Source organism: Tenrec ecaudatus, chromosome 2, assembly GCF_050624435.1.
Source record: "Tenrec ecaudatus isolate mTenEca1 chromosome 2, mTenEca1.hap1, whole genome shotgun sequence".
Taxonomy (NCBI): Eukaryota; Metazoa; Chordata; class Mammalia; order Afrosoricida; family Tenrecidae; genus Tenrec; species Tenrec ecaudatus.
In genome coordinates, this window is record NC_134531.1 from 197,733,825 (window position 1) to 197,761,331 (window position 27,507).

At 39.9% G+C, this 27,507-nt stretch overlaps 1 protein-coding gene, 1 non-coding gene and 1 pseudogene across 2 annotated transcripts; all 3 read left to right on the forward strand.

Annotated features, from left to right (window-relative positions):
- Positions 1–936: 936 nt before the first annotated feature.
- LOC142440323 (olfactory receptor 2AJ1-like) lies at positions 937–1,893 on the forward strand. Its single transcript, XM_075542792.1, has one exon. The coding sequence runs from the start codon at positions 937–939 to the stop codon at positions 1,891–1,893; it is 957 nt and encodes a 318-aa protein (XP_075398907.1).
- Positions 1,894–14,999: 13,106 nt separating this feature from the next.
- On the forward strand, positions 15,000–15,163 carry LOC142441791 (U1 spliceosomal RNA). Its single transcript, XR_012783127.1, has one exon. It is a non-coding gene; the product is annotated as a U1 spliceosomal RNA (small nuclear RNA).
- A 1,455-nt stretch (positions 15,164–16,618) lies between these two features.
- LOC142440324 (olfactory receptor 2M2-like) lies at positions 16,619–17,565 on the forward strand (annotated as a pseudogene).
- The last annotated feature ends 9,942 nt before the right edge of the window (positions 17,566–27,507 follow it).

The window sequence follows — 27,507 nt, forward strand, 5'->3', positions numbered from 1 at the left end:
AAGTGGAGAAGTTAAGTCTAACTGGGAAAACCATGAAAGTGAAGACATTTCATCAGAGTCTTTGAAAGTGGGTAATAACACATTCACAATTAAAACAAAATGAAATGGTTGCTCCTCCATCCACTGTTGTGTGTGTGTGTGTGTGTGTGTGTGTGTGTTTCGTTTTAAGCATCTCACAATCTTATGAATCTACAGCATCAATTAGAACCTCGGGTTACATGAATCACTGGTTTCGAGTTCAAACAGAAAAAAGCAACTTGTGTGAAACTGGTAGTCATAGAACTTGTCAGGTCTCTGAATGCTCATGTCATGGTTTTGTCCTTGTGGTGTAGGGCAGCTGTCATTGTGATCAGAGCAAGAACCAATGGACAAGTAGTCTGAACACTCAGTTCTAAGAATGCATTTCTCTCCTCAGGCCTCTACACCTCCTATGATAAAAAAAAACCTCCCCCAGTATGCCCAAAGCTTCACAAGACCAAGGAAGAATGTTATTCTCACGAAATATAAAATTTTTATGACATATCTACTGCACTTGTTCCTTTAAGTTACCTCAGGTAATAATTGGATTGGTTCATTAATAAATACATATGGTAAATTTTCATCAGATGAAATGCTTATTAATAGGGTATTAGAATATATGTAAGTTCTTAGTTTGCAATTTGCAGCAAAATTTATATGAATTTAATGATTAATTAAGTATATGATTAATGAATTAGTCCATGATGGCTGTTTGCAACAGTAAATATATAAGTTTAATAATTGATCCATGAAAATTTTTTATGCTAAAAAATTATTCAGAGTATTAAGACCACAACAAAGAAAGATGGGAAGAATAAATTCAAAGGAGTCATGGGAGTGAAGGTAGACCAGTTATACAATAACGTCATCTGACAGAACAATGTTTTTGCACTTGCGTTAAGGTGAAGATGGTCAGCCATGGAAATAGATAATGAGACTCTCACCACAGACTTCATCCTTCTGGGGCTCTGGCCTGAACTGAGTCATCTTGTGGTCCTCATCTGCATCATTCTTCTGGTCTACTTGGTGGCTGTGATGGGCAACTCTGTTCTCATTCTTCTCATCGGGTTGGATTCTCGACTCCACTCCCCCATGTACTTCCTGCTCAGTCAGCTCTCTCTCATTGACTTGGCCTTGATCTCAACTTCTGTCCCCAAAATGGTCACAAACTTCTTCTCAGGGAAGAGAACCATATCTCAGATTGGCTGTGGAACCCAGATCTTCTTAAGCTTAACCCTGGGGATTGCTGAGTGCCTCTTGTTGACCCTCATGTCCTATGACCGCTACGTTGCCATCTGTAACCCTCTGCGATATTCAGTCATCATGAGTCACACAATCTGTACACAAATGGTCATTGGCTCCTGGGTAGGAGGAGCAGTTACTTCCCTGATCCATACAGCCTATGCCATGCACTTCCCAATTTGTCGCCCACGAAAGATTCCTCATTTTTTGTGTGAAGGCATGGCCCTCCTGAAGCTGACTTGTGAGGACATTTCAGCCTATGTGAAATCAGTGGTCGTCTCGAGCTTTTTGGTGGTCCTTATTCCACTGAGTCTCATTCTGACCTCCTACACCCTCATCGTCCTCGCTGTACTCCGCATGAACTCCCCAGAGGGCAGGAACAAAGCTCTCACCACCTGCTCTTCCCACCTCTGTGTGGTGAGCCTGTACTTCGGCCCCGCCATATTGGTCTACATGAGGCCAGGTTCCTCTAAGACTCCCAAATTAAACCAGTCCCTCTTTATGTTTAACGCCATCTTGACCCCAATGCTTAACCCTCTCATCTATAGTCTGAGAAACAAGGACGTCATAACAGCTTTGAAGACTATAATCATCAGTAGATGTCCCCAGGGAAAGTTGAAAATCTGTACCTGATTATGATCTCAGGTTGGCAAATTAATTTCCTTTGTTTTATGAAGCCTTTATGGTTTTACAGATTTGGTCATGAGACTCACAGAAACATTAGCGGCTTGTGCTTCCACCCCCTGGTTTAGTAGAAATACACACGAATAAAACTGTGCTAACTTAGTTCTGGCCTCAAGGCACCATCACAAGAACCAGATGCAAAATTCTGAACACACACCATTCCCTTTTAAATAATGATGTCACTTTACCTAAAAATGCCCACATTACAGTTACATGCATGTGCCTGAACACACCTGTGGGAAAAAAAGGTATTGGTTGTTTTTCTGAGCACTAGGAGAACTCACAACCTCCAGGTGGGCTTTAAAGACCAGGATTTTCAATTGACAGTAAATTAGTCTCAACCACCATGAATTATCTAAGACTACTTTAAATTAAGCCAAACACCTGCAATAGTCGTTGGTGTTATATTTCATGAGATGCAAAGAGTAAACCTAACTTCTTTGACTTGGCTCCACACTTTTTCTGCCCCCACCCCACCCCCACACACTCCTTCTGAATTCATACCCATTGTGCAAAGCAAATAAGATTGCAAAATTTCTTCTGATGATCTGAAAAAATGAAACAGTAATTAAAAAATAACTTCCTAGAAGTGCTAAGAGGAGTAAATCAGCTAGGGTAAATAAAGCACTGAAAACCCTGTGGGAATGGAGGCAGGAAGTAAGTGCTATGTTACATGGATACAGGGATCTCACACCCGGAGCACAGACTCCTCTCAACACGGGTGTGAGAGAACACACTCTGTTAGGGCTTCCTTCTAGGCATGCCAAATGGGCCTTTATTTTTATATATCATAAAGTGCTGTTATAGTCACTTTCATATGAATATGTATTGAAATTAGCTTTAATTTAAAGCTACAAAAACCCACTTTCTTCTAGAATAAAAAGGCAAATCAGAAATTTTAGAAGAGGATTATTATTGTTATTTATTCAATTTATTGGTCATATTTGAAGGGCAGTAATTGTGGTGGAGAGCAATCATTCCTCTGTGCTCTCAGTTGTAGGTTTACATTGCAGTCGCTGACTTGGACATTTGTGATTTTAGAAAGAGGCTTTCATTTGAGGGCCATGAAGAACAGGGTGTTTGGGCCTCACTTGACCGGAGTCACACAGAGTAGCAACAATGCGGGGCTTTTTGTGCTTTACTTCCTCCTCTCTTTGAATAATTCTTGCCCTCATGGCTAGAGATCTGGCTGCTTATAGTAAACCTCTTGTTTGTTTGGTTGCTTTGCTTTTCTGGTTTACCATGCTGGAACAAAATGATTTATGTATATGTTTAGAAACAAATATAATTTTAATCACCATTTATATATATTTCCAATATGTGCAGGTGTTTTCTTTTACTCTTAGTCACTCATGAGAAATTTGACCTTCAGTTATGGTACTGTAACTGTGACAGGTAACTAGTTTTCCAATAAACAAATCAACTCTGAATTTCTAGTCATGCTCTAGTGGCATTCTTGTAATGGGATGTCAAATTATATAATAGTAAACCTATGATGTTTAAAAAAAGTGCCTGATCTTGCCCCATCCTCAAAATCACTATTATGTTTCAGCCCCTTTTTTGCAGGCAACCGTGAATCCATTTCCTTGAAGCATTTACTCTTTTTTGATGACGCTCTAACAAGAATGATCATGAGATGAAGTCTTGTCATTCTCATTTCTAAAGACCCTGTGGTTGTTCCTCTTCTAACAGGGAATGGCTCATGCCTCTGTCAGGGCACGATATATTACTACACCTTCTTGGCCAACACCATAATTCAAAAGCACCAATTATTCCTCAGTCTTTTTTTCTCCAGTTTAGCATGAATGTGAGATGACTGCAAACACCATGGTTTGAGTCAGGAGCACAGTAGTCCTCAAAATGGCATCTTTACTTTTTTAACATTTTTCAGAGATTTTTTTTGTTTTTTCAGAGATTTTTTAAGGATAATTAAATTTTCTTTTAAAATATCTTCTTTTTGTTTTTCCCCCAGCAGTTTTATTCCCAAGTAATTTACATGTCATATAATTCAATAGTCCAATCATTCAATCATGTCACAGAGAATTGTAGAATCAGCCCCACATCAATTTTAGAACATTTCCCCTCCCCCGTGGTCAAATTGTCTTGAAGACACATTATGCAATCAGACTCTGATCTAGTAGTCTCCCTCTCCATTCTTCATTAGTTACTCCTGAAATGCCCTCCCCCCCTTATCATCTACCCCTCCACCCCTGAATTCCCAGTATCCCCTTGTCTCCATTATTCTCATTGTACATCCACCCCTCCGGGTGCTTCACAACTGGGAGACACAACAGAAAACAATACAAAATATTGCATTCAACATAACAGTATACAGACAAAAATACTATGTGAGAAAAGGAAAAGACCCCGAACAACAATTGAAAAGCCAGGGAAGAAATTTCTGTCTTGCAATCAGTAAGAGCTACTTGCGCGCTGCACAAATTCAGGTCCTGTCTATATGGTGATCAACTGGCCAAGTAGTGGCTTTGATCCTGCCTAATCAAGGTGACAGTGTTCTTTGCCTGATAGGCAGGCGACTCCTGCCTCTAGGGCAGATCTGCCATTGGCTCAATCTGACCAGACACGCCGCAGATGGGTTTTGTGCTCTGTGAGAGTCTGGGTGCTTTAGAGAAACAAATCCACAGAAACCCATGTATAAGAAAGAATTTTATATAAAAGCGAAGTGCGCATCAAGAAAATATCCGTACTCAGTGCTGGCCAAGTCCACAAGTCCAACAGTAACCCATTAACCCATATGTCCAACACCAATCCACAAAGTCCTCCTCCATCTCACAAAACACATGCAATGATGCCGACTGCAGGAGGAAATCCAAATCAGTGAACATGTGAACATCTCAGTGCTGGCAGGGGTCTCCACAAGGCTGCTCCAGCACCCAGCACTGCATCGGGGTAGGTCCTTGTGGCTTCTCCTCAGGGGTGTCTTGCAGGAAGTGAGCCTTGCCAGCTGAAACAGGGAACTGGCTAAGGCAGCTGCACCCTTGTCCGACCATCAGAAAGCAAGAGACCTGAGAACTAGAAAGGCAAGGCTCACTGAGTCATTTATCCCTCCTCCCTTCAATTAACCCCACATGTGTTTACTGGCCAGATTGGCACAATAAACTAACTACCTCAGGCTCTCACTGTCCCCCTGAGCCCTTCACAATTGTGCAATTTCTTCCATAATCACACATTTTACAAAACATACTTTTTCTCCCTAGACTTCTTGGCATCACCCAGCCCTCTGTATCACCCTTCCCCCAGACCTGTGTTATAGTTCTTTCCCTGTAGGCTCAACATCCCTGAGTTTCATTTACTGAAGAATAAGGCAACAAATAACAGTTTCAAGAGGCTGAGCCCCACTGGTGATGCGCCGCTGAGATGCATCCTAATATAAATAGGCATAAGCAGAATATAAGCGCCTGGCCATCACAGGATTTCCAGGATAATACGTGTCTTAATACAGCGTACAGAGCGTGGATGCAGCGAGATCCTTGTTTGTTCTCAAACCACAGCGCACAGTCTTCGTACTGCTTTCTTCTTCTACCTCAGACACCGTGCGTGTGCCGGCTTAAGTCCTCACACTACAGGTGTGTCTGGGATAAAGCCCAGCTCCGCGCTGGAGTTCCCATTTGGGGTCTCACCAATGCAGCCTCTGGAGCATGACATTCACCCCAAAGATCCAGGATTGAGAGTCCCAGTGTTGTAAGGCACTCGGCGGGGGTTCGAGGAATACCCCCTGAAGCTCAAGGTCAATTCTGCCCTCCCCCTGCATGCCACTAAAGACCGTCGACCCAGTGATGCAAGGGCATACTCAGACTCCCCTTCCCCCACCTGGGGGTCAGCCCTCCTTCCCCTTCACCTACAGACATGCACCTATGTTCTTCCAGACTTGAACATTCCCTCTCCCCTCTCCTGCTCTGCCCCTCCCATCAGTAAGCCTCATCCCTCTGACAGGGCTGCCAGGGAACCTCACCCCAGATGAGCATGGCACCAACTCAGCAGGCTGCAAGCCCCCACCCCCTACCATTTGATCCCAGCTGTCCTGAGGTGCCCTCTGGCCAGGTGACCTACATTATACTTACCTCGAGTAGGTGATGATTGGTTCATTATCACTAGGCCAGCTCTTAAAGTGATTTTTTTGTAATAGATTTGTCCAGTGCATTAGGACATTTAATTTCCTAACTGCTGTTTCCATGAGCATTGATTGTGGGTCCAAGCAAAAGGAAATTCTTGAGCATTTCAATGCAAGGATTTTCTCCATTTATTATGCTGTTGCTTATTGGTCTAGTTGTGAGGATTTTTATGTTCTTTATATTGATGTGGAATACATACTGAACACTGTAGTCACTGATGTCCATTGATAAGAACTTCAAGTCCATTACCATTGCCCACCACCAATTTTAGCAATACGGTGGTTGGCAAAAATGAGGAGGAGAGAAAAAGAGAAAAGATGCTCACATTAGTTCGCTCTTATTTTAACCAGATGGTAATGTTTTAGTCTTACAGCGATAATATATTACACTTATGCTTCAAATGGGAGTCCTGTTGTCAGGTAAGCCTTGTACAACCACAAGGCTGTCAGTCAAAGCCACCAGCTACTTCATGGGAGAAAGATTAGTCTATCCTTTCTATATGTATTTGTGGTAAAAAAGGTATTGGTCTTGAAAAATTCCATCATATGATTTCCAGCTTCATTTCTACCATCAAGGTCATATTTTTCATATTTATTTTTCCTTCCTCTTTGTTTATAGCTTCTGTATTACTATCACCAATAATTATCAATGCTTCTTGAGTGCATCTTTGATCAATTTCAAAGTGTCTGATTCAAAATGTCCAATACCAGTCCCGTTCAGCTCACTAATTCCTAGGATAGCTATCTTTATGCAATCATTTCATTTTGAAAACTTTAAAATTCCCTAGATTCATACTTCATGCATTCTAAATTCCAATGATTAATAGATGTTTGAAGCTGTTTCTTTTCCTTTTGAGTTGTGCCCCATCAACTAATGTAGGTTTGAAAGGTTTTACTTCAAAAGTTTTCTCTGTGTTGAGAAAGCAGCTCTTTCTCAGTCATATTTTGAGTGCATTCTGGCAGTACAGTCTCAAAAGTTCACTGCTATTGAGTCCATTCTGATCCATAGCCACTCTATCCTACAGGGTAGAAAGGAGTCGAAAGTCCAGTTGTTCTCCCACAGATTGGCCGGTGGTTTGGAATTTGGACCTTCAGGACCGCAGTTCAAAGTGTAACCCCTACAACAAGTTGCTGTTCCTTTATTCTAACAGGACCAGTTCTAAAACCTGCATGGTTTACAATCCAGGAAGGTGTGTGTCAGGGTTTTGTCCTCTCACTATAAAAATTCAAACTGTGTGCTGAGCAAATAACCAGAGAAACCAGATTATATGAAGAATAATATGCCATTATCATTAGGGTAAGGCCTATTAGCAACCTTCAATAATCAGATGAAACAACCTGACTTGCTGAAAGTGAGGAGGACTTGAAGCACTTGCTGATGAACATCAAAGATTATAGCCTTCAGTTTGGATTACAACTCAAAGTAAAGAAAACAAACATTGTCACAACTAAACCAACAGGTAACCATGATAAATGGAGAAAATATTGAAGTTGTCAAGTATTTTGCTGCTTAAATTTCCAATTAATGCTCATGAAAGCAGCAGGGAATAAATAAAAAAATGTATGGTGTCTGGTTAATCTACTGGATAAGTAGGCCTAACCCTAGGCCCAACCCAAGTCATGATAATTTCAATAACATCATATGCATGTGAAAGCTGGATATTAAATAAAGAAATCTAAAGAAGAATTGCTACATTTGTATTAGCTGCTATTGAAGACTATGGAGGTTACTGTGGGCTACAAATCTGTCTTGGAGAAGGGTTTCATGCTTGGCAAAGTGCAAGGGCAGCAACAAAGAGGAAGATGCTGAAGAAGATGGATGGACACAGTGGCTGAAACAATGGACTTCAGTATAGAAACCATTTGGAGGACAGTGGGGACCCGGGGATATTTTGTTCTGCTGTACACAGGGTCGCTATGCATCAGAACCAATCCAATGGTACCTAACAATACACGCAAATGACACAGCATTGCTCTGTTTACATATAGGGAAGCTGTGCGAAAGGCACAGGGCCAGGCTGTGTTTTCTACTGTTGTCCTTATGGCTACTGACCTGAAGACTCTGACAATACGGCAAGAAACAACTCAAGGCCAGTCGGTATGGTTTTCATTGCGGTATACATCAGATGACTAATAAACTTTAATAAATTTTAAGATGCAGGAGAAAAGAGTTGAATGATTAAAAACAAAAAGCCATTCATTCTGATCCTATAGGGCAGACCCAAACTGCTTCACACAGCTTTCAAGGATGTAAGCGTACAAAATACAGAGATTCCATTTCGGGTCAGAGGAGTGCTGTGAATTGTTCATTGTTCAAAACAAGGTCATTTTTTTAGAAGAGCACATCTTTCTCCCACATACAAATGAGTTTTCACCACCAACCTTTTAATTCGTGTGCCAAACATAGTACCTCTGAACCCCAATAAAATGATGTTTTAAAAATCTTAGTCTTCTCACAGTACCCTTTGAAAACTTCTACTCAGCTATTTTATTTCATCCTTTCTTTTTTGTTTTGTTGTTTAAGTATAACAATTAAAAATAATTTTATTGGGGCATAAACCATATATCATAGTATTGTAAGTACAACCATGTAAAGAAGAGTTGGACAATTATTATCACCACAATTCATTTCAGAACATTGAACAATTATTTCCTGTACTATGTGTTATTAACTCCCCTTTCCCTCTAAGCTCCCCTGCCCTAACCACAGGAACCCATTATCAATTTAGTCTTTTCTTTTACCACAACTACTCTACATTTGAGAGAAAACTTCAGTCTCCTCTCACTTCTCGTGGGCTTTTCATTCTTTCCCATCTTTTTCACAGCTGTTTAGTTTCTTCATGTGTCGTATGTTTGGTTTCTTCACCTGTGATGTCTTTCTTGCCAGCCCTCAATCTGTCTTGTCTTTAATCATTAGTGTTCAATGCATCGAATCCATTGTTTGAGATGGTCTTTAAATTCAGGTTGCATATACTCTTGGTTGTACTTTGGTTCACGTTGACTTGTTTGAATTGCCTTCCTCTGCGTATTGAACTGGTACTAAGTAATCTACCATCTGTGCCATATCTGACCCTGGTTAATCTCTGATGACATTGACCTTCTATCTTTCCACAAATATAATTGTTTTGATGCCTGTGTATTTCAATGGCAAAATCAACATGTATAGTCAACATTTGTGATCATATATATATATATATATATATATATATATATATATATATATATATATATATATATATATATATATATATATATATATATATATATATATTTGAGAGATAGGAGACAGAAAGCTCTAAGCAGATAGAAGAAAAAAAGTCCCAGCTGGAAACTTTGGAAGTGGCAGGAAGTCTGGAGAGATAGTTTCAACAGCCTAGGATAATTTTAAATCAGCAGGCAACATACCTCTAGGCTGATTTTAAACTAAAAAATCAGCAGATCTCATGACTCTCTTTGGTGACCCATTACCTGTTTACTACTTTGTCCTTATTCATGCAAGACCCCAGCATGGACAGAACATAATGAGGTTAATGATTGAATCTGAGCAATGTGACCAGACCCAGGATTGGTCCATTCATAACTGGCGACCCAGCCCCCGCATCTGATACAAGCCTCTAGACACTCAAAGCTCTACCTGCTGTGCTGGGTGCTTTTCTTTCCTTTCTGAATAAACTTTGCTTCTCCTAGCCATTTGTGGTCTGTGACTCTGTCCTTTGGTTATCCTAACGAAGGACCCTGGACACTCCAAAGCAGGTACAGCACTAGGAAGCTACCACCTTACAGCCATCAAATGAATTTTCACTCAATGTAACCATCTAAGAGAAAATAGAGCTCCTCCTTAGGGTTTCTGAGATTTACAATCTCAGTAACTGCTGAATTTGTAGATTGTAGTCTAACACTAATCCACTATGACACGAGGGGCCTTTTCTTATGACTGATCTTGCAAAACTTTACTATGAGATCTCCAGTGTCATAGCTATATCATCAAAACCATGTTTTCCAACTGCTGAGCTTTTTTCTTTGTTTCCAGTGTTCACATTCCAATCACTAGTAATTGTCAATACAGATTTGTATTGGGGTTTTTTTTCTTGCTGTTTATTGTAAGCTAAATGAAGTTTACAAGAAGATCATCATGTTTACATCCAACAATTCACGCATATTGTCTCTGAGCTCTTCCATGGCAAGCCTCTCCATGGACTGTTGCTTTTCCCACTTCCTCCTAGTGTTTGCTCTTCCCATTCCTCCCTCTTTCTTAATCCTCCGCACATGATCCTTCAGTGAATGCTGCCTTTGGATCTTAAGTTCGGCACTAACCAATAAACATGTTGGTGCGTCAAATGTTAGACTTGTTCTGAGTATATTTTTCCAGTTGATTCCAAAAATAGTACCAGTTTCCACCTATCAGCTCTAGTTTTTAGATACACAACATAAGTCATATCACACTCTTCACTCTGCTGCCCCATGGAAGTAAGGATATTTGTTGTAGTGTCAGCTTTGCTGAGCTAAAGGGAGTGTATGTTGGCTTCATTTAAAGTAGTTTGTGCTCTACTAAGAATTTGGATCAAGTTAGACTTCACATGATGCATCTTGATCCAAAGATATAGTTAGTGCAAATTACATGAACTTAGAATCTTTTCCAATTATTAGTTCACCTTTATTAGAAACCTAATGGCAGGCAGTTACAATTTGTAATATTAAAAAGGGGAAGAAATAGAAGTTCTTATGCAATAAATAAATACCCCTGCTGGTGCAGTGGGTTATGCATTTGACTGTTAACCACAAGGTCAGTTATTCAAGCCTATTAACCACTCTGCAAGAGGAAGATGAGACTTTCTACTCCCGTGATGGTTTACGGCCTCACCAACCAACAAGAGAGGCTCCATTCCATCTTAAAGGGTCACTATGGTCATAATCAATTGAAAGGTAGTGAGTTTTGTATAATAAATGTAGGTGTAAATATTCTGAAACCAAAAATAAGTTTGTTATCGTTGAAACGTCCTTATTAAAATTAAAACGATATTCTTTTATAATGTGGCACAACCTCACTACCTGACCACAGAAGCTCTTAAAACTTATAAAGATACTGGGGCTCAACCTCACCTCTAAAACATTTAACATGAATTATCCATTGACTTCTATATATTCAAATGTGCCCTGAAATCCTTACGGAATAATTTGAAGAAGAAAAATATAGATCTTCAAATTATTTATGAAAGTTACTATGAAAACTCAGAGGGCAGTTGTAGCCTGTCCTTCAGGGTTGCTGGGCATCACCATCTGCTTGGTGGCAGTGCGTGTCTCTGTCTCAGGGAACTGGGAGAGAACAACAGGTGCACCTTCTATGACTTCACATGAGCTTTCAAGACCCCCGTCACTACTGGCAATGGTAGGAGTTAGGACACTGTCATGTGAACTGTTTTATACTCATTGACCATGGCAGCCCTGAGACTATGCCCTTGATCCTGCAGGCCCATTAACGCATTCCTTTTAAATATTTCGCTATATCTAAGATTTTTCATAACATTGCCCCCTGTTCCTCCACCACATGCATGGATCTATTTGTAGTAATGTAAAGTATCCAAATACACTGTTCAGTCTGCTTTTTTTACCCAAGCATCTATCTAAAGATCACCACTATTGCAGGATTGTGTATGTAACATTATTTGCTTCTATTTTCTTTAAATTCTTACAAACTTCCCTGCCTCTATCATTTTTCCTAATCTCCATCTTATTGTGCATTGCCTTCCACTTCACCCAACTTAACTACTGTCTACCTTTGAGCACATGACTTCCCTTCCCATCCCGTTCCTGGTAAGCACCAATTAATCTTCCTTGTCTTTCTGTAGTTGACTAATTTTACTTAACATAATGTTCTCCAGGTTTATTCATGTTACGTGTTTTGAAGATTCATTGTTAATCTTTAATATTGCATATTATTCTACTGTGTGTATGGACCAAGTTTATTTCTCCATTCATCCCTGGACATTATCCCTAATGGGCATTATCAATACACAGTGACTGCTCGTTTGATCAATTTTACCATGTAGACATTAGTAAAAACTTCATTTTTTCAACTTTGTTATTAGTATTTGGTACATAAATTTGAATAATATTCATATTATTTACCTTATAGCCATAGAAATACTATCCAATAACTAACGGTGTCATACCTCAAGCTAGATCTTGAAATGTTCTTTTCATGGTTAAGTTAGAATAAATCAATATTAGCTATTTTTGCTACATTTATCTTCTGATGATGCAACAATTATATATTAGGTCAAGTATGTTGTTCACATATACACATACATCATTTACTATATCCTCCACAACAGCCCTGTGAGGAAGACCTGTGATAATTTATAATTCGTATATGAAGAACCAGAAACTCCGGAAGTATAACCATATGGCCATAGTCTCACAGTAAGTAAAACTCCAGTGTGGGTTCAAGCCTAGCTTTCTTCAGCCACCACACCGCTGAACAGCAGGCCTGAGTGTGACTTTCTCCCCGCTGAATTTCAGCTTGGCCTTTTGACACTTCTCAAAGCTGGCTTGAGCCAGCACACTCCCCAGAGAACCCACATTGTCTCTCACTTGGCAGTCGTGTATATTTATTCTGTGCTTCATCGTCTTTACTATCAGAGATACTCTGGTCTAAGGTGAACTGGCAGTGTCAACATTGCCAAGATCATGAGCAGTAGAGGTTTTTCATGACACACAGAGCCTAATCCCTCACTTGATGAGCTCCAGAAAACAAAAGGAAGTGTAGACAAATCAGACTCGCACCCACGAGCTAACAAGACTGGACTGACACCCAATGACAAGGTACTGAGAGGCAATAGCCATTGTTTCCAGACTCATGCTCAGGCGTACATGAGTTTGAAAAATTCCCTACTGCTCTGTATTCATTGTGGGTTTTTGAGGTTATTATATTTGTGTGCAGTCATGTCATTTTTTACTTCCAGCAACAAAGCAGAATTTCCCACAGACGTTCTTAACTCTGAGAGAAGACACCCAGGTCCTTTCTCCCACTGACCTTCTGCTAACCACTGCGTATCACCAGGACTCCTTTCGATTTGGTAATGTCCTCCAAGTGATTTAGATACAAGCGTCCACATCTCTGTTACAAACATCATTGGGAGTGGAGAAAATGAATGATAATTAAGTGGATGCTCAGATCCCATGGACAGATTATATTTGATCATTATAGAAAGATCATCTGTCTTATCCACATAACATGCTCACATACACAGTTCATAATGGTGCTGAAATGTTCAGATTCTAGTCAATAACAAGTACTAGTACTAGTCAAATGAAGCAAAAAAAAAGAGCAAATTGTGTATAAACATAGATTAACTCTTTGCTTCCTCCAGATGGGTTGTAGAGAAATTGTTGGTATTATCTAGACTCTGGAAAGAGGGTCTAGCCAAGCCAAGATTCAAAATTAAGCATCTCTGATTATTCTATAAGAGTCAGAGTATTTTAAATGTTGACGGTATATTAATATTCAGTAAGTTATGCTCAATTAATATTTGAACTTTTAAATCCAACATATACTTACAGAGACCACTAATGTTCCAGGTCAACAGTACATAAAATTCTCTTCCCACTTACTCTTCTGTGAGTGAACTGAGCTCATTTGCTCTGCTTGACACATGGAAAATATCTCTGAAAATCACTCGTTTCAATCTTCACACTGACAAATCTTACAGTGAGTGGCCACCAGTTCCAGAGTTGGAATAGTTGAAGTCTCCATTTGCACTAGCCACCTTCAGGCCATACAAAGTCTTGTATCTTCTAGCTGAGTTGCAAGACTTCAGGTGTTTGCAGAGGATACAAGCTGGAGTTGAGAACAGAGATTAACATAGCCCTGGGAATTTCAGTAGCACTTGCCAACATGCAAACGGTTTCTTAAGTGTAAAACATCTGAGTAAGAAACAGGTACATAGGATCAAAGTGATTTCTATAATAATATATTTGGTTCAGAGCCCATGGTCTCTGTTCTCTCTTTTACCCACTCTCTCCAGACACATTGAATTTGCATGCTCCCTTATCATTTTCCCACTCAGTTGTTCAATAACCACAGACTGGATACTGTTATATGTCACCCTCTGAGTGCCAAGGACACAGTGGTAAACCAATTCTTTGCCCATGTGGAACCTACATTCTTATGGGCAAGACAGACAATAGGCATATTTACATGCAAATGTATGTTTCATATGATTTCAGGTCATGCTAAAGAGTGTGAAGGAACATAAAACAGAGGTGAGTGCATGAAGACTGCTAACAGTAGTGGTGAAGGAAGGATGCCAAAGACAGACCATTAAAGAAGAGAGTGGGACAATGTGATTTCTCTTTCCTCACACCCCTTCACTGGCGACTCTATTGCTGCTGGTCTTTGTTCCACATTTCCTTCTTACACTTTATTATCTCACCTTCTCTTTTCCTCAACATCCTTCCACATAATTGGCAGCAATTTAAAATAAAATTACGCATTTATTTTACTCAATTTAATAATTGTTGTACTTCTTATAATTTATATTTAAAGACAATTAGTATTTATTTTAAAGGCAGAGCAATTAAAATATCAAGACACCAACAAAAAAGCTTTAAAAGGTTCATTTTGTGCTTATTTATTCCTCATTGTTTTGGGTTGGACAGTTCACTCTTTTTAGAATACAGGTTGTTTTGCTTCATTTGTTTCATTCTAGGACTAGCCAAGCCCACTTCAATGAGTAAGTGTGAATAATCTGGAAAAATCACATTTAAAAATTTCATCATTAAGTTTAGAATTTCTAAAATAAAAAGAACAATCACATTTAACTTATAAATTCCTGAGCAAAATCCACCTTTTGTCAAATACTGAAATTCAGTAAGTTTAACTCAACATTTCCAAAATAATGTTCCAGTAAAAATAAAAGATCCAATACTTGCCTGGCAGGGGTGAGCCCATGATCACTTTGATGGCTTTCCCAGGGCGAGGCTTATTGATAGCACTCCAGATGTGCTAACGCCTGTAATTTCCTCAAATGTGGGAAACTTGACTGCATAATTCGTGATAGTGGGGCACTGTGTTCACGTTAACAACAACAAAAATAAATAACTAATAAAAGATCCAGAGTATTAATTAGTGTGGTGGGGAGAAACAAGCTTCATTTCAAGCAGTAGAGAATTCTAGCTTTAAAACAGAGAATATTTTAAGTACCAGATTTTCCAGAATCTTTAATATGTTAAATAATTGCAAGGATTTAGTAGAGTAAGCAATGTTTTACAAATCTGTACCAAACTATCCTGCAGAATGCCTTCTTCAATAGTTCTTTTCTGTCTTAATTGCTCCAATTACGTTCCTCCAAGGTGATCAGAGAAAAGGGTGACAGCTGAATATTCAATACCATGTATCTAGTTTACAACTAAAGACTGATCAGAATCTTACAGATATTCAGTGCTCTATTTTTTAATGCAGATTACTCAATAGCCTATTTTTTCACGTTGGTTTTCCATCTGTGCTATATATAATTGCTGTATGAGTTACAAATTCTCAAGAACCATATTTCTGAAAAGACATGGTAACAACACAGGGAGGACATTGGTGGTCCCGTGGGAGAATCCCCATCTTCCGTGCATTAGACGTAGCTGTCATCCCGGGCAAGTGCAGGTCATGTGCAGCCACCACCCATCTGTCAGTGGTGGCTGTGTTGCAATGATGCTGAGCAGATCTCAGTGAGCTTCCAGGCAAAGCAGAATAAGAATAAAATCTTGATGATCTTCTTCCAAATATCATTCAGTGAAAGCCCTATGGACAGTAATGATCTGCCCCGCAGTCAGGCACGAGGAGGGCACAAATCATGGCAGCCTTTGTGCTAGTAGGCATGTGGTCACCATGAGTCCGGGGCTGACTCAGTGACAGCTATCAAACAGCAAAAAAAAATTCTATTAAGGTTCTACAAATAAAGATATTCCTAATTCTACACCAATTCCCTTTTAGTGTCATAAATCTTTCTCCTAAATTACTCTTGCATCATCCCTAAGGAATCGTTTAATGACATATCAAAGAAAAAACAAACCAACACATAAGATGAAGTGATAAGGAATGCTAAAGAAAGATTCACTCCAGTTGGTTTATTTTGCAGGGAAGAAAGTAACAAGATGGCAGCTTTGGTAGAACTAATCAGTTCCAAATTGATGTCTGCTACCCAAAAAGTGACACTGTAATTTCCAAAACCAAAACTGTAAAGTCTCTGATGAATCTACTTTGACGACTGTATCATGTGGACCATAAGAGCCAGTGCAAGTCACCTTCAGGGCCCTGAGGAATATGGTCCTAAAATCACACACACGGTTGCTCCTATGAGTCCCCTAACAATGGATCTAGAAACCATGCCATGAAGCTTTCCAAATATGTTGAAAATTTGGAATCACTTAATTAGTAAACATTAAGTTTGAGAAAGTGATTTATAGCAGTGATGCATTTCTAGGGAAAGTAAGGAGTTCTCGTTCTTGTTTCCTTCTGCAGTGCCCCTCCGGTTACAGCCAGTAACCTGAGCTATGGGGCGAAGGAACTTTTCCGCCAGCCCAGACTTCACTCTGCTAGGCCTCTTCGCTGACTCCCAGCATCCTGGTTTCCTTGTTGCCCTTGTCCTCCTGATTCTCATGGTGGCCCTCACTGGGAACTCCATCCTGATGTTGCTGATCTGGGCTGGTACCCACCTGCACACCCCCATGTACTTCCTGCTCAGCCAGCTCTCCCTCATGGACCTGACGCTCATCTCCACCACGGTCCCCAAGGTGGTGGCTGACTTCTTCTCAGGACACAGAAGCATCTCTCACATTGGCTGTGGAGTCCAGATCTTCCTTTACTTGATGCTGGGAGTTGCCGAGTGTGTTCTCCTGACCCTCATGGCCTTCGACTGATATGTGGTCATCTGTAGCCCCCTGAGATACGCAGTCTTCATGACCCCCAGGGTCTGTCTGCAAATGGCTGCCAGCTCCTGGGCTGCAGGGGTTCTTGTCTCTCTGATGCACACCATGTATGCCATGCACTTTTCTATCTGTGACTCCAGGAAGATTCACCATTTCTATTGTGAAGTCATAGCCCTTCTGAAGCTGTCTTGTGAGGACACTTCCACGTATGAGAAAGTAATATTGGTGTCAGGCATTGTTTTTCTTCTTATTCCTTTTGGGCTCATCCTGACTTCCTACATCCTCATTTCCTCACTGTTCTCCACATGAACTCCCCTGAGGGCAAGAACAAAGCTCTGGCCACCTGCTCCTCTCACCTCGGTGTGGTAAGCCTCTACTTTGGTCCAGCCATGATTATCTACATGACCCCAGGCGCCTCTCTTCCTCCAGAGGTAGACCAGCATCTCTTTGTTTTTGATGTTCTCATAACTCCTATGTTGAACCCCTTAATTTATAGTCTGAGAAATAAGGAGGTGATAGGGGACTTGAAGAAAGTTTTGGGGAGACAGTTGATAATTAAACAGAAAAGGTGATAGACATTTGCTTTTTTAAAAAAAACCCTAATTTTTGTATTGTTTTCCCACTAATGTTAATGCTATTAACAAAAATTAAAATTTGCACTTCTTTTTCTCTACCTCAAAACAAAAAATTATTTATTTTTCCTTTTCTTCTTTTTAATTTTCCAATAATGTGAAGTATACCTCAAATGGGGTATAAAATTTAAAATAGTATTCACTGTGAATGTTAGTCACAGGTTTGTAGAAATAATATGAATTTTAACACATCATATGGAGCATTGATGTAGTAAAACCATGGTTGTCTGCCTACCAACAGTTCAGCAATCTTCGTACAGTTGTCGTTTGCTTCCTCAGAAACCATGAATTTTCCGTCTTAAGTCATCAGGTTCAAGTGTGTCTGAGGTAAAGCCCAGTTCACCTGTGGGTTTACCGAATCAGATTTCACTGAAGCAAACTCTGGAGCGTGCTATGCACCTTGAAGATGCAGCATTCGCTGCACCAGTGTTCCACGGCACCTTGCCTGGATCCTCAAGGAGCACCAAAAAGGCCGGGTTCTCCATATTTGCCCTCAGGAAAGGCACACAGAAGATATGAATATGCTGTAGCAAAGGGAGGTGAAGACATTCAATAGTGTCCTTCCATCTAGATAAAAGTGTCTGGGGTCCTGAAGATTTGTTTCCAAATAAGCAGCTGTCTAAGTGAGATGTCAAATAAGTCCATATGGAAGAAGCACATGAACATAAGTGACCAAAGGATTGTAACCCACAGAATTCACAGCTGAATGAGGGAATTGTATCAGAGACTAAACCGTGAGATTTTGTTTTGCAGAAGCCTATGGAAGACAGTGGAAGCACAAGATATGTTTGTGGGATATATAGGAACAAGCCTCCGGTGATTGCCCTCTGTCCACAATGGAGGGATGGGGAGAAACTGGTCACCAAACAGTGCTTTGGAGAGATGACTACAGAAGATCAAAATGACAAACCTGACTTGAAGGGTTAAAACTGTCAGTTCCTCTCCCCTTGGATGCATGCTACACCTGCTCTGGTTTTCAACATTTTCTGTATTTTTTGCTTTTTGTTTGTTCATATTGGGGTTTATATCAGATGTAGTATGTCATTGGGGGTGACCATCTTGAAATTTTATTATATGTTTGTCTGTTTTTGGTATATGAAACTCAGATTGACAGCAAACAGAATAAGGGTTTCTGGGGGATACGGGGTACAGCGGTGAGGTAGAAGGGAGCTGATATCAAGGAGTTCAAGAAGGAAAAGAATGTTCTGAACCTGATTGTGGTAGGAATTATACAATACTGCTTGATGAGATGGAACTATGGAATGGTATTATAGCTGTATTAACTCCCGATAAAGTCATTTTGGGGGGGAAAGTGGGCAGTGGAAAATAAATATATTCCTGATACCTTTGAAGAAGCTCCTGTTTAACAGTATTACCCAAATTTACCCATCACAACATAAATGTCTAGTTTCCTGAACATCCCCCTAAATCTTATGACTTAGACTCTTTGGGAAATGGGTCAAGGTATATGAATTTATGATCCCAATGTTCCTTTCAACCCTGAATTCTATAGTCACCTTTGATTTACTCTATACTATAGCCACACTGGCTTTTTAAACTATTTCAGCTAATTTTATCAATTGCTTTTGGTTGTTGGCATTGATTGCTTGCTTTCAACCTGGATAACATCTGCCGCACACACCCATCTATTGAAATGCTATCTCCTTGATGATCTCTCCATGCTCTTACTTCAGTTTATTGGTTATGTCCTGGTTGCTTTCAGCGAAGTTTCCGTCTACCTTCTTACATGTCACTTTTTCTACTTCAGGTACTTGTTTTTTTTCTCCACATGTAACTCGTAATCTTCCTGGGAAACAAAACTCAATCCTTATCAGCTTTAATGTTCCATATATTCTTTTAGACTTCTTAACCTTTAAATAAATGTTTGTGGGTCTCAAATTACTTTAATTCTATTCATATTACTTCATTTAAAAGGGAAAAAAAACTCTCTTGTCCTCAGTCTCTAAATATGCAATTCAAGACTCTCAGGAGCAGAATAACATCTAAGTTAGCATAAAATCCACCTCTGACTCAGTTTTCTCAGGTTTAGACAAACTACAAAATTAACCTATGATAATTTCATGTATCTTCTTGTTTATTGCAAAGATACCTGGTGATTTAGTGGCCTGCTAATGACCACAAGATCAGCAATTCAAATCTGTCAGTCATTCAGCACAAGAAAGTGGAGGCTTTCTGCTCCTGTAAAGATTTATAGCCTCAGAAAACAAAAAGACAGTTCTGTTCTGTCCTATAAGGTTACTATAACTGCCCTCCCCCGAGACCCCAGGACTCAGAATCTATGGGAAAGAAGTCTAAGCACATGGATTTTAACAAGTTTTAGGTGACTCGACATACTCCAACAATAATAAAATCGCAGGGTTTATTTTCAAACCTAAGTTGTATAGTCATCTTCAATATACTCCCCATTGGGCACCTGGGTCTGAATAGACTCAATGACAGTGAGTTTTTGCGTGTTTGTTACACAACAAAAAACATACTTGTACATCTGTAATACATTCCCAAGTACTAACTTTGCATTTAAGTATATTTTAAATATTTATTAAATTATATCTTGGACAGTTTGCCAATGATGAAACTATATTGGAGACCCAAATTAAAACAGAAGAAGCTTTTGAAAATGGAGTTAGAGAGTTAATTCAATTCAGACACAAACAAGAAATAAAAACCCTTCATCAAAAAATAATATTAAGCCACATAAAAAAATTTTAGAATCCAGAACCAGACTCCAGCGCTCGCCATGGCTCAAAAGAAACCCAAGAAAGGAGTCAAGAATGAGAAAAATGATCTTATTAATTTGAAGGTGGCAGGGTAGGATGGTTCTGGTGTGCAATTTAAGATTAAGAGGCATACATCACTTAGTAAACTAATGAAAGCCTATTATGAATCACAGGGTTTGTCAATGAGGCAGATCAGAGTCTGATTTGATGGACAACCAATCAATGAAACCAGTCACACCTGCACAGTTGGAAATGGAGGATGATGATACAATTGATGTGTTCTAGTGGCAGACAAGAGGTGTCTTCTAAAAGGGAGCCTGCTCTCTACCTCCAGAGCTCTCTTCCTACCGACCAAGAATCCAGTCTCAACAGAAAACCACAATTAGATTCCACCACATCATGACTACTTCTTTCATTTCCACTCGCCATTCCTTTACTGCACATACAGTAACTGGTGCATGTGCGCAGGCATACTGTATTTTTCCTCTGTTTTGATGTTTTACTAAATGGCTAATGGCATAGTTTGATCGCATCGCGTGGAGATGGAGGGATACTGGGTGTTGTGAAAACCCTTCGCCGTTAGCGGTAAGCTTGTTCACCTCTTCTCTTTTCAGTCCAGTGCGTTATTTCGCTCTCGCTGTTTAACAACAACAATAAAAATTTAAAAATCTATACATGCCTTGTCTGATTTGAGATTTTTAATGTTCTTCATTTATCGTTGTAAAATGAAGGACAAGTTTTTAACTTTCTTGTACAGAGCTGTCTTTAATAGGAGTAAATTACTCTCAAAGAAATGAAGCCTAGATAGTTTTCCCTATAAGTCAAGTGTCTCATTGTTTAAGTAAACTTCTTGTTTAAAAAGAGAGAGAGAGAGAGAGATTTACAATCTCAGAATCCCTACAGAGGGTTAGTATTAATTGGAATCAACTCAGTAGCAGTGGGTTTGTAATTATTTGGAGTCAATTCTATGGCAGTGGGTTTGGGGTTCTTTGTAATAAAAAGTGATATCAACGTTTATGAGGCAGTCAGGGTTTTTTGCACAAAGATACTGAATGTATTCATTTAAAATTCATTAATGAATTAAAATTAATTCAATCATAGTTTTCACATGTTAGTTAATAAAAATCACTTAGTGAATGTATTTAATATACATATTCTACGCACCATATTACAAAGGGATTTCAAAAAATTGTGGAAAACTATAATTGAAACATAATGCTGTAGTACATACATACAATGGAGGACTACACATCGCTAAAAAGCAGTGATGGACGTACAAAGCATATCACCACATGAGAAGAACTGGAGGAAATCATGCCAAGTGAAGTAAGCCAAGCACAAAAGGACAAGTACAATTTGAGTCCGCTCAGGGAAACTTAAAAAAATGCAAAAGGGGCATAGGGAAAAAGTTACTGTATGCAAACATTCCTGGGGTGAGGACCAGGTAGTATGGCAGGAGTCAGACCAAATCCAGGGGTACATATGGTAGCCAACTAAAAAGGATGGGGAGGAGAAGAAATGGTTAGCGGGGGAACAGGGCACTAACCCACCCAAGGGAGGGTATTGTTTTATATCGCCACAGGGGAAAAGGGACCAGACTTCAACCCGGTGCTCTAAGATGTGAATGCAACACGCTGGCATGGAGTAGGGAACCACTGGAGAGGTCTTAGGGGTCAGACCTAACCCCAACTACGTGGACAGCTGCCCCTCCCCCCAGAAGAATTTATTTTAGAGGACAGCACTGAAGCTGCAGCTCAGGGAGAGGGACATGTCTGATCAGAGCACACAGGTGCAAATGAAGCGGGAGGAAGAGGGAGTGGAACACATCCTGGCCCACCAAGCCTTTAGGATGATATTCCTGCTCAGAGCAGCCAATGCACAGAGAGAACCATATGGCCGGCCCCGCTATGAGACACGACATCCCTCACTGACCCATAGGCCTACAGGGGACAACACTGGAGACACAGTGTAGGAAGTGCGCCCAATCTGACACCACCTCACCAAGGCAAAACACTAAGGGCGTGGAACAGAACAGCAAGGAGAGCAGAGCAAGACAGTCCCAAGGGAATATCAAAAATAGACTTTGGGGCCAGGGCGTGGCACCGCATCAGACTTGACCTGAGAACACAGACCTTGAACTATTTACAGGTTTTTCTGTTTATTTTTGTCATTGTTTTTGGTTGTTGTTTTCTTTTCTTGCTTTGTTTTGCTCTGTCCTGTTTTGTGCATATTATTATCTCTATAGGTCTATCTAAATAAGATAGGCTGGATAAACCATCTGGGGGAGAAAACAATGAGACTGATGGTTCTGTGGAGAACAACGGAGAGGGGAGATGGGAGAAAGGAAGTGGTGTTAGCTAACCCAGGGACAAGGGAACAACAAGTGGTCCAAATTCTGTGGTGAGGAGGGTGTAAGAGGCCTGGTAAGGTTTGATCAAGGGTAAGGTATCCTAGAGGAATTATTGAAACCCAAATGAAGGCTGAGCATGATAGTGGGATAAGAGGAAAGGAACAGGAAATAGAGGAAAGAACTCAGAGACAAAGAACATTTACAGAGGTCTAAATGCAGGTATGTACATATATAAATATATTGATATATGGTGATGGGGAAGTAAGATCTATGTGCATATATTTATAGGTTTAGTATTAAGGTAGCAGATGGACATGGAGCCTCCACTCAAATACTCCATCAATGCAAGAACACTTTGTTCTATTAAATTGACATTCCATGATGCTCACCTTCTCAACACGATGATCGCTGAAGACAAAGCGGGTGCATAAGCAAATGTGGTGAAGAAAGCTGATGGTGCCTGGCTATCAAAAGATATAGCATCTGGGGTCTTAAGGGCTTGAAGGTAAACAATCAGCCATCTATCTTGGAAGCAACAAAGCCCACATGGAAGCAGCACACCAGCCTGTGTGATCACGTGGTGTTGGAGGGATCAGGTAGCAGGCATCAAAGAACAAAAAAATCATATCACTGTGAATGAGGGTGTGTGGAGTGGGGACCCAAAGCCCATCTGTAGGCAATTGGACATCCCCGTACAGAAGGGTTGTGGGGAGGAGACAAGCCACTCAGGTAGCAATGATGAAACATACAACTTTCCTCTAGTTCTTTAATGCTTCCCCCCTCCCCACTATCATGATCCCAGTTCTACCTTACAAATCTGGCTAGACCAGAGGATATACACTGGTACAGATAGGAAATGGAAACACAGGGAATCCAGGGTTGATGATCCCTTCAGGACCAGTGGTGTGAGTGGCGATACTGGGAGGGTGGGTTGGAAAGGGGGAACTGATTACAAGGATCTACATACAACCTCCTCCCTGGGGGATAGACAACAGAAAAGTGGGTGAAGAGAGACATCAGACAGTGCAAGATATGACAAAATAAAAATTTATAAATTATCAAGGGTTCCTGAGAGGGGGTGTGTGGAAATGAGGACCTGATGTCAGGGGTTTAGGTGGAGAGCAAATCTTTTGAGAATGATGATGGCAAATGTGCTTTACACAATTGATGTATGTATGGATTGTGATAAGAATTGTATGATTCCCTAATAAAAAAAAATTTTAAGTTAGATTGGGGTTTTGAAAACTGCTTAAAAGTATAAACTCCCAAATTTTAACAGAACATCAAACAGTCCAATTAGAATATTGAAAATATATATTTAAAAAAAGAAAGAAAGAAAAAATATATTTTACCAACAAATAATAGAGATGACAAGCACATGAAAAGATGTGTAACATCATTAGTCCTCAGGGAAATATCAATTGAAACTACAATGAGATGCCACCACACATCTTTCAGAATGAGTAACAAAAAGTAATGAGAACACCAAATGCCGTCAAGAATGCAAAGAAAATTGGGTCACTTGTATATTCATTTTTGGCAAATGCTTTGCTTTTTTGTGACTTTATCTTAACTAACATAAATTTTCTTTAACTTTCTCCCTATCATTTTAGCAAAGATTAGTGCTCTGTGTTCTCTGAAATACTTGTTTTAATGAACTTTTGTCTTCTGAAGATATTTGTGATTAGTTGCTAAAAGCCAGGCACAGAAATAATAGTGGTTTCTTGGTAAATGAACCAAATGTGTTAAATTTCCACATACAAAACATGGTCTCTGAGCCTGGTGCTGCCCAGTTGTGAAGACTTTTCAAACCTCTGTCTAGGACTGAATGAGATGCTAAATGCAGTCAGTTTGGGCAAGTTTCCTTTAAAAATGGCTGAAGAACAAGTGTAATTGTCCTGTGTTCCATGAATGCTTTATTTCTAGTTTGGGCCAATGGCATGTGGTAAGTCTGAGATCTTCCCCTACTGAAAATAGAGTAGAAATGACCCAAAAAGTGTGGGTGATCAATGCGCACTGCCACAATAGTGCTGTGGGATAGTCAGCAACAGCACCTCGGCGTTGCAGTTTGAACACGCACTAGAACCAAGGGAAACATGCCTCGTAAAGGCTTAGTGTTGTGTGGTCGTCCTTCCCTCTGCACTATACTCCTGGAGGCTGAATATTTGTAATATCAGATTTGCCTGTCTCAATCCCTCAGACAGCTGCATGCTAGGTTTTCCAATGGGAAGTTGTTAAAAGAACCCATATGAATCCACTTACCTACTTAATACAAGAGCCATTTAGCAGCCAATTGAAGATTACCAGCCTTAATTGTATTAATCGGTGACATGTGAGCTCATAACTCTATACTTCTTTACTGAGTGTGAATAATGCAATGAATCACCCCTCAACTTGTTGCCAAGGAAAAGCTTTGTTTGTGTTCGTGTTTAACTATGCACAAGTTGAAGTCTCTATCCAACCTTGTTAGAACAGGAATTGATAGGCTCTCTTATTTATCAGTCAGAAAGCTAGAATTCCAAAGAACTCATGATTGTCTCCAGCAGGAAAATCTGAAATTAGATGCTACACTAGCAGTGGGTCTCAACCTTCCCAATGCCGCAGACCTTTAATACAGTTCCTCATGATGGGGTGACCCCAAATATAAAATGATTTTCATTGCTATTTCATACCTGTCATTTTGCTACTGTTATGAATTGTCATGTAAATAACTGACATGCAGGATGTTACAAATGGAACATAATTAAAGCATAGTGATTAATCAAAAAACAATATACAATTATATATTGTGGAATATTTATTTCTAATTACAAATTAATGAAATTTTGGCTTGAAGCATGGTGCGGCATGCATAACAGTCTTCACGCAGGGAGTATCATGTGTGGGAGTATCTGCATGTCCCGCCTGGAGACGCATAGAAGAGCAGTGTCTCATATTTCCGATGGTCTTAGGCAACCCCTGTGAAAAGGTCATTCGACCCTCAAAGAGCTTGCGACTCACAGGTTGAGAACCGCTGCTCTACAGGTTAATTGGTCCATTCAAGATTCTTAAACTCCTCTGGCCTTTCAGGGACTATGACTCCCCCCCAAGGGCCGCCCCGCAATGACGACAAGGAAGCCTGAGAGAACCAATTGGGCCCTACCTCAAAACTACCTGTAGCCCTGAATTTAGGACTGAAAACCTCTCATGGGAGATGCGGTAAAGGATGACCACCAAAAAGCTGTGGATGGCAATCATGGGACCTTGGGTGGGCCCTGACTCAGTGGGTGTCCAATGAAAGGGAATCCAGAAACAACATTTATACTGTAATGCTCTCCCTGCATGAACATGACAGGCTTAAACCTGAGAGGCAAGGATCTGTCCTTGTAAGAAATGATACAGGAAACTTTCCCCGAGCAATGTGGACAGAGCTCCATCTGTACAAAATCTGTACAAAGCAGCAACTCGTGGACTGCTGCTCCCAGATTGACTGTACTCGTATAAACTCCTCAGAGTAACAGTACTTTAATTTCTACACCACTGGTTATCAACCCAGTTGTGTTATACCACAGGGTATATTGATGATGCTTTTCTTTTTTGTTTCTTTTGTTTGTTTTTTTGGCCAAGGGGGGGATGTTTGCTTGTTTTTGTTTTTGGTGGTGACTTTTGTTTTTGTCATATATGACTCCAAAAGTAAATCAGAGTAGCTCACAACCCATGGACATGCAGATAGATTACTGGGCTCCCATGTAATTCTAGCCCCAATCCGAAAAGAGTTAGTTCTTCTAACATGGCCCTCCTCGATACTCACCTTTAGACAGTGGTGCTACAGCAAAGTATTGTAAAGAACGCAGATGGCGCCAGACTATCTACTGGAATAATGTCTGAAATCTTAATGGCTTGCAGTCATAAAGCCACCCTCTAAGGGATGCTTCAATTAAGTCTACATGGAAGAAGCACACCAGTTTATGTGATCCGAAGATGATGATAATAAAATCCAAATATGATGAAGGGAAAAGTGTCAGAGTTAAAATTGTGAACACCCAATTTGTAGAAGGCTGTGAAGAAGAGCGGGAGCCCAAAATCCATCTGCAGAGTATGTGGTCCAATTAAGTCTCTGACAGATCCCTTCCAGCCACAGGCGAAGGACTCACAGAGCCTTACTCTCAGACAAAGATTATAGTAAACTTGATTATGGTGGTATAATATTATCGTATAATATTATGATACAATATGTTATTTGGTCAGTTGACCTCCCTCTTGACCCTACCTGAATTTCTCTAGACTCAACTATTTCTCACTTGGTCCATGACAGAAATTTCTGGCCTTTTAAATATTGTTGGTAGTCTTTTCTTACGTACTCTTTATTTTTATCTTTATATTACTATTTTCTTTGTGTATCCATTTAATTTTGTTTTTTATTAGTTCTGTTAGATCTCCCACTTTGTGAAGTTCAGAATGAGTGATGCAGAGAGACAATAACTGCTACAATGTTTTATCAGGAACAGAGAGGAGGAAGGAAATTGGGGAGCAAACAATGAATGTGGGAGTGGGGAGTTAACATTAGAACTGATTGTAATGATGTATATACAACTCTTTTTTTTAAACAATTTAACCACAGAAGTGTATTACATGTGAATATTATATCAAGAAAACTATTTTTAAAACAAACAAAACACCTGAACTATGGTTACCATGGCTGAAAGAGGAAAAATGTTTTTACTTAGGGGGCATTGAGTTTATATTAACAGTGGTGGAAGAATTTGGAAAAGAATATCAATAATGGTTGTGCAACACGAAGAGATGGCACTGATT

Excerpts from the sequence above, each read along its gene's own strand:
- LOC142440323 (XM_075542792.1), top strand. The coding sequence starts at position 937 with ATGGAAATAGATAATGAGACTCTCACCACAGACTTCATCCTTCTGGGG.